At 37.8% G+C, this 7,159-nt stretch overlaps 1 protein-coding gene across 1 annotated transcript; it reads right to left on the bottom strand.

Annotated features, from left to right (window-relative positions):
* Window positions 1-1,332: 1,332 nt before the first annotated feature.
* LOC117623747 lies at window positions 1,333-7,014 on the bottom strand. The gene is made up of 7 exons (XM_034354706.1): window positions 6,816-7,014; window positions 5,753-5,942; window positions 4,902-5,001; window positions 3,998-4,166; window positions 3,039-3,121; window positions 2,855-2,931; window positions 1,333-1,988 (listed from the first exon to the last, which is right to left on the bottom strand). The coding sequence occupies exons 1-7, from the start codon at window positions 6,958-6,960 to the stop codon at window positions 1,817-1,819; spliced, it is 936 nt and encodes a 311-aa protein (XP_034210597.1). The 5' UTR covers window positions 6,961-7,014; the 3' UTR covers window positions 1,333-1,816.
* Between the last annotated feature and the right edge of the window lie 145 nt (window positions 7,015-7,159).

Here is a 7,159-nt window from a genome sequence, read left to right as displayed (position 1 = left end):
ACATTAATAACTCCAAGTAATATCTAGATATTTTAGCCCAATTAATACACAAATGTCTTAGTTTCAATTTATACCCAATTAAATAACTACTCTACCCCAATTTCTTTTTCCATATCCGTTCTTGTTGCACTTTCGTCTCTCTTTTTTTTCTACTTATTTTTTTTCTTTCTATTTCTCTTCCTATTTATCTATTCACATCTCTCTCTTCCACCTCTTTCTCTCTTATTTTATATCTTATACATATTTCTCTCTTCTTTTATTCATTGTACATATTTTTATATCCTTCCTATTTTTCTATATATCCTATTTTTCTCTTCTTCACATCTTTATATTTTTATCTTTCCAAACCATAAAACAGGCCGAACTGAATCGAAACCGCAATAGGTCCAATTTGGTTCGATTCTTCCAGATTTTTTTTTATAAAAACTGAAACAAATTGAACCATACGTAAGTTCCAATTTTGATTCCAATTCCAGAGAAAAATCAAACTGGACCAGACCGTGCCCACCCCTCCCATTGAATATGCTTTTCATTTCCATGGAGCATAGAGCCCTCCGTTAGGGATGGCCTGAGAGCAGTGGGCAGCCACAACACCACAAGTCGTTATCCTCCCATTGAATATGCTTTTCATTTCCATGGAGCATAGAGCCCTCCGTTAGGGATGGCCTGAGAGCAGTGGGCAGCCACAACACCACAAGTCGTTATCCTTGCGTTGCACCATCTGCTTCGAAGTCTTGATGATACCACATTGTATTTGTCGATGAGGCTGTTAAGGTGTAGATGGGGGTATGGATCCATCGGGGTGGTGTGGTGGCAAGAGGTCATAGGTCAGGGAAGAGTGGTACGTGATGACTTGGTATTAAGTTGAAAGGGTACGTGATGACTTGGATTAGGTTGAAAGGGCTTCAGGTGGTTAGTATCTTCATATTATATGGTAATGGGTTAATAGCTTGGGGTTGGGATTTTTCAGTTATTTTCGATGAATCCGAGGCTTCATAGCTTTTTAGCAATGGGGCGGGGTGGTCATCGGGTAAAGGACATGGAAGAAGGAAAATGCGAAAGAAAAGAAGTTTCCTAATTTTTGAATTGAATTTCAATTTTTTTATTAAATCATTTATTCCACTTGAGAAAAAAAGTGGGCTCCGCGCCACGTCCTCATTTAACAAATTTCTTGATCAGCAGTCTAATAGCAGATCCACATTGCAACAATATACCGGTACAAGTGAAAGCCAAAGACCCAAACCACAACGGTGCAAAACATAATTGAACCTTTCCACATCTTATGTCAGCTTTAGAAATGCAAGTAAATCTATTGCTCATCAAGACACGTTATACGTAAAACTACAACTCGGCTGTTTCTATGTATCATAATATTGTTTTTACAGAGTACAAATTAAAGACAGGTGACTTTAATCCCGAATATTCTTGTTTTTAGTCAGTTAATCACAAATGCTGTATCCACTTGTTTTCTGACCCAAAAAAAAAACATCTTATAACGAGAAGAATTTCAGTTTTGCTGTATTTCACAACCTTTGTGAGATACAAATTTGGAGCTCATAGACCAAATGGTGCATGGACTACAATGAGGAAAAGAAGAAAACTCACCGTTGGCTATAGTTACAAGGGGGAAGGGGTTTGACAACTTCACAAGTTATATCCAATTTCGTACCTGGTGGCCTTTTCCGAAAATTCTGCTCTTTACCCATCACTTGTGAAAGTATTCGCTGCCGCAAACTAACCAGGAGAATGTCTTAGAAATCACTTCCCTCAAAAGCATCTCCAGAAGCCATTGCTATCAATCACATTTCAAGGATTTTCAGTTGATTTTTGGCTTTGGTCGTCTTGGCCTTAACACAAGATAGAGTACACCCAGGACAACTAAGAAAGCAGGAATTGTAGTCACATTAAACACCACATGTACTTTTCTCTCTCTTGTGCAGTGGATTGGGTGGAGAATGGCTATAGTTGTATTTACTTGATCAACAAACCTGCAACAGAAACGATATTCACAAATGAACCAACATTAGCATAAGAATAGACTTCCAACAGCTTGCCAAATATCCTGCTCAACGAGAGAAACATGAACAGAAAGAACAGGGAATACCAAAAAGCTTAAAACGGTTTACTAATATAAGAACCAAGAAGAATAGCAACAAAGCACACTTTTCTTTTTCTTCAGTCTCTCAAACTATCGTAAAACCCAAGAGCTGAAGCTAATAGTAAAAGAAACAAACAATGTATATCAAGCAACAGTGACAATCACACTAAGACGATCTCAAAACAGCTTAACCAAATTAGGGCTTACGGGCAGGAAACATAAATTAACAAAGATGAGGATTAACAATAATCTCTTTTATTTATTTATTTTTAAGATCTGAGGGTTATTAATACTTGAATCAAGAAATTACACAACCTGGCTTTGATACCCTATTAAATTATCACCGGTCCCAAAAGTTTAAGCTGACGGAAACTGAGAGCAACAATATATATAAAGCTAAATACAACATAGACCAAAAGCTTAGTCCTTAGAACCCAGGATGCCATTAGCCATCTTTTTCTCATATATTAAGAAGCAACTTGGCAGTGTTCGGCCCATCAAATTTGAACTAATTGACTCAGTTCAAAATAACCAACTTTCATTAAAGGGCTAGAACATTTTAGAACAAACAATGCAGAATAGGCTCATAAGCCTTCGCTCAAGTGGCATGGGATGGGTGGAGTGAGGATAGAGGTCCTAGGTTCAAGTCTCCTTGTAATAAAAAGAAATTAAATGTGGATAGAGACGTTAGTAGTTTAATAGTTGATCACATTTGTAACTGAACAATTAAAAAGTAAAAGGCCTTGGATAGCTAACCCTTTTGACGCTTCTTCTAGGGTATATAGCAGTCTCATGGCGTCCACATACCGCAATTCTCCAGTAACAGTTGAAATCTGAAGACACCAACATTATCCAATTGTAAATGACTCCAGAAAATGCTAAAGAGAATAAGAGACTAGACGGTAAAGAACAGCTCAAGGTGATGGATCAATTTACTTACTCTTCTCCATAGACTAACAACATAATTGTACTTGTTAATTAGTTCACGCTCCTGAGACTGAACAAGTTTGAAGGTTTTTTCAGCTAGTTTCAGTCAAGTCTCCATTTGTATGTACTTGAGTTCCAATAACAATAACAATGCAAATAACTCTGGAGCAACAGCTGATTGAACAACAATAAAATATTATGTACTTATCTATATGTGTGTGGATTACAAAGGCTAATAATTGTCAACTTAATGGCAAGCTAAAAAAGTTGATTGCTATCTCACACAGAGACCATACAACAACCCCCCCCCCCCCCCCCCCCAAAAAAAAAAAAAATTAATCCCTTGTGTCCGCTTGATGGAAATTCGATTTACTAACCTAAGCTATGGTAGGTTCGTATCACAAGTTGGTCTACATGAATCAACTCTATTATTATTATTATTATTAACCACCTGGCTCCTCACCCAAAACACAACTGTTATTAGAGCATCCAACCAAAAGCCAATGGGTGGAGAGGCCATTTCTCGATGTGGGACAATACTCTAAACACGTGGACACCTCATATTGGGTGACGTGGAAGAGCACGTGTGGCTGATGGGCCAAACATGTGGATAGCCTGCTCTACTACCATGCTAGAATTGGAGCATCCAACCAAAACCAATTGACAATGGGTGGAGCTCTCTTAAAAACTAATGTAAGGCTTCCATTTCCCAGTGTGGGGACAATACTCTCAACGCTAACCAAAATTTGTCAACTGGATTCCTTACACCTAAATCTCCCCTATGCACAGCCAACGTAGGACTCATGATACTGCATTGACAAATTTCAATACATCATTGTGGATGACCACATTTCTGAGACTCCCAGAAAGTTGCCACTCCTAATCACCATTAACTGATTACATAAAACTAAAGAAACAACATTAAATGAAAGACTAAGTTTCAATTACAACAATACTAACAGGCAAGGATACTTGTACGCTCCATGACTAGAAGATGAATGGCTGAATTGACCATTTGCACTGACTCTTCCAGAGTTGTGATAATATAGCTCCGAGAAATTGTATCAGATTGAAATTGGGAAATGTTCCATCCTTGAGAAGTAATGGAATACGGGTTGCATCCGACTGACCACATCCAGTCCTGTCATGAAGCAGATAGTAGCTCAACTAAAAATAGACAGAAGATAAAAACAGTTGTGTGAAATCTCCAGGAATGCCAAAGCATTCGGGGGAGAGAGAGAGAGAAGGTGGTGGGGTGGGGAGGAGGGGGGAGGAGGGGGGGAGGAGAAGAGAGAGAGAGAGAGAGAGAGAGAGAGAGAGAGAGAGAGAGACATTGTGAACAGAATTAAACAAACTATCTATTTAACATAGATAAAAATGCATTAGACAGAACTTCAGGCAGACACAAGCAAATGCATACAAAATCTTGTTTTTCCCAACATCCAATATCATTTAATTGAATTTTCACTCAAGTCCTTAAGCCATCATTATCAAAAAAAAATTACAAGTAGATAATTCTTTTCAGTACAAAGCATTAGAAACTCTACACAATATTGTTAAAATCATGGGGGTAATACAAATCCCCAGACTGCACTATTTTTATTTTATTTTTTGAATAGAAACTTTATAAATTCAAAGAGATAAACAAAGAAACAAGCAAGTGGATAAGGAATCCACAAGAGCAAACGAGCACAACTAATCCCAGATTGCACTATAATTCTCAACGTTTTGCATCCATTATAAATGAGCACAACTAAATTCAGTGAATGTCAAGAGTAAACAGGGTTTTGAAATATGGTGTCCAGTTTCTGCCGCATGATCAACCCTAACTTGGAAAAAGAAAAAAGTGTTTTTCCACATTCTAAATATGGCTTACCTCAATCGCAGTTTCATGGGCTTGACTGTAAGCAAGGTGTAGGGGAAGCAGACCAGCAAGATGTTCAGAAGCCGCAGCCAACGCAGCTTTGATGGGCCTCCTGCATAAGGTAAGGGTTAACCATAGGATCTATAAGATTATACGCCAATCAAAGTAGTGACTTCAAATCGGTTCAGAGTTCAAGCGTCATGTAAAGTAATCGGGCATACTACAACAGAAAAGGCACCAAATATTCTCTCGACTTGCCGCATATTTTAAGAATGGGAACTTAAATGCAATTTTGTTGAAAAAGTAGTCAGTGAAAAGCACCAACAGGTTTGCAATTTGATGTTCCATTTTTCAGTTGTTTCAATGTATGCCAAAATTTTGTACAAACCCGTTGAATTCAAGTAATAAAATACGCTCCTAGCAAACTATGTGATCCCAAGCTAACTATTAGGCAAGCTATAAGCATTCAAAGTGCTTAAAGAAACACAAGAAGTCCATCTAAAGAAAGCCAACTAAAACAACACAAGCTAAGCAACACTTAGAATAGAACAACCCAAACAAAACATAACAAGCAAGCCACACTTGGTACAAAGCTCCAGTCCAGTCTAACCACACTAAAGGGAACATCTCTAAAGTTTTTAGACGAAGACATCCACCAAGCAAGACATCTAGTTTTGTCCTATAGAATCCAACAAGAAGGAATACTTAGTCAAACATTCCATTTAAAAACCAAGAAAATGGAATGTTTAATCAAATAACATTCCATTTTCTAGAGATTTTCCATAAAAATCTGAGAAACGTTATCAGCAGGGCTGAAATTTAACCATCAGTAGACAAAAACATTATATGCCAGAAATACTAACCTCAAATCCCACAAAAGTGGCTGCCCATTACATTGCAGATGGCTCTCCCAGGATGAAGGCTCTGACTGAACAACAATAACCATATCAGAAAGTGCCTTTGCCTGATAATGCTTGTCAACCAACAATGGTTCACCATGGATGAACCAAAATATTGGAACTTCTAGTGTAGACCGGCTATGGGCAAGCTTCCCTACATAGTTTGTTGAAAAAGAATGCTTGTCAATTCCAGAACATCAAATGCATACATACAGAGGCACACATTTAGTTAAAGCTAATCCCAAGTGTGTGGCTCAATGCCCATGTATTGTAGTAAAAGGCAATGGTCCCAAGTTCAAGGTACACCAACCTCTTGGGCCACCCTTAAGAGATTTTCCCAGCAATTAACGAGTGCATGTCAGAAGATGGGAAAAGCATGTGCCCCAAGGATTAGTCAGTGCTCTAAGAGGACTGGATACATCATGATACAAAAATTAAACATAGATTCAGATATAACAATTGGTTTGCTCCAATTAGAGAACCAATACAGTTTGTTCCCACCATTGTTCTACTAATCTACCCTCCTATGCAAGTGCCAATAAGCTTTTAGAAGAACAAAATTTCCTCAACATTATATCGCGCATCTTAATTCACCACTCAATTAAAAAAAAATGTTAATTTAAAATGTAACATATTTCTTTTAGAAGTTGCCATTTCAGCGTATGTCCAACCTATCCAGATCTCCTTTAGGATCTAAAGTTCGGATTCATCTTAGGTGCATTGAAACTGTATAGTCATCCACTGTATTTAAGAGGTTTCTAGCCTGTTTCACCATTTATACAGACAAACATGGGCTTCTCGCCCTACCTCCTTTCGGAAGAACTAGCCGGTCAAGATCCCAGACAGACAGAATCTTGGGTAAACATAAGAAAACCACTACAAGTTGTACCAGTTATACAAGAAAAAGGCAGGTGTGAAATGACTGACAAAAATTAAAACTGTAGTACTTAGGTTCTCTTAACGCATCTTTAGTGAAAAAAGTCCCAGATAGTGTCAAAAAGTAGATCATTTTAATGCAGCTTTTAACCTTTTAAAGAGCCGTGATCATTCATTCTCTGCAACTGATACTGAACAATGGAGGAATCAAGATAGGATCGAACAGATTTCCTGTAAGTTCCATTAACAAGCAATAGAGGAACAGCTGCTGCTCTCCGTGCCACTGAAAAGGCCATTGCCAAAGCAGGATCCTCTGAAAGTGGTAACCTACAAATTTCTTTCACATTAATACAACTACGAACCACAACGAATTTACATGGAAGAAAGCACAATACTTAATCATCGGAAAAAAAAATGACAGTCCCAACACAAAATTCTGATTTTGAGTTTTAGCATACAAAAGAGAATACATAACATCAATAAAAAGGCGGATTA

Source organism: Prunus dulcis, chromosome 4, assembly GCF_902201215.1.
Source record: "Prunus dulcis chromosome 4, ALMONDv2, whole genome shotgun sequence".
NCBI classification, from domain to species: Eukaryota; Viridiplantae; Streptophyta; class Magnoliopsida; order Rosales; family Rosaceae; genus Prunus; species Prunus dulcis.
This window is presented reverse-complemented; position numbering and strand designations above follow the sequence as displayed.

Bases quoted from the DNA above. Each gene is read 5' to 3' on its own strand.
- LOC117623747 (XM_034354706.1), bottom strand. From the start codon at position 6,960: ATGGCCTTTTCAGTGGCACGGAGAGCAGCAGCTGTTCCTCTATTGCTT. The intron at 5,943-6,815 runs GTTAAAAGCTGC...CAAACTATGTAG, and splicing joins TGATCACGGCTCTTTAAAAG to GGAAGCTTGCCCATAGCCGG. The intron at 5,002-5,752 runs GTTAGTATTTCT...TACCTTATGCAG, and splicing joins CCACTTTTGTGGGATTTGAG to GAGGCCCATCAAAGCTGCGT.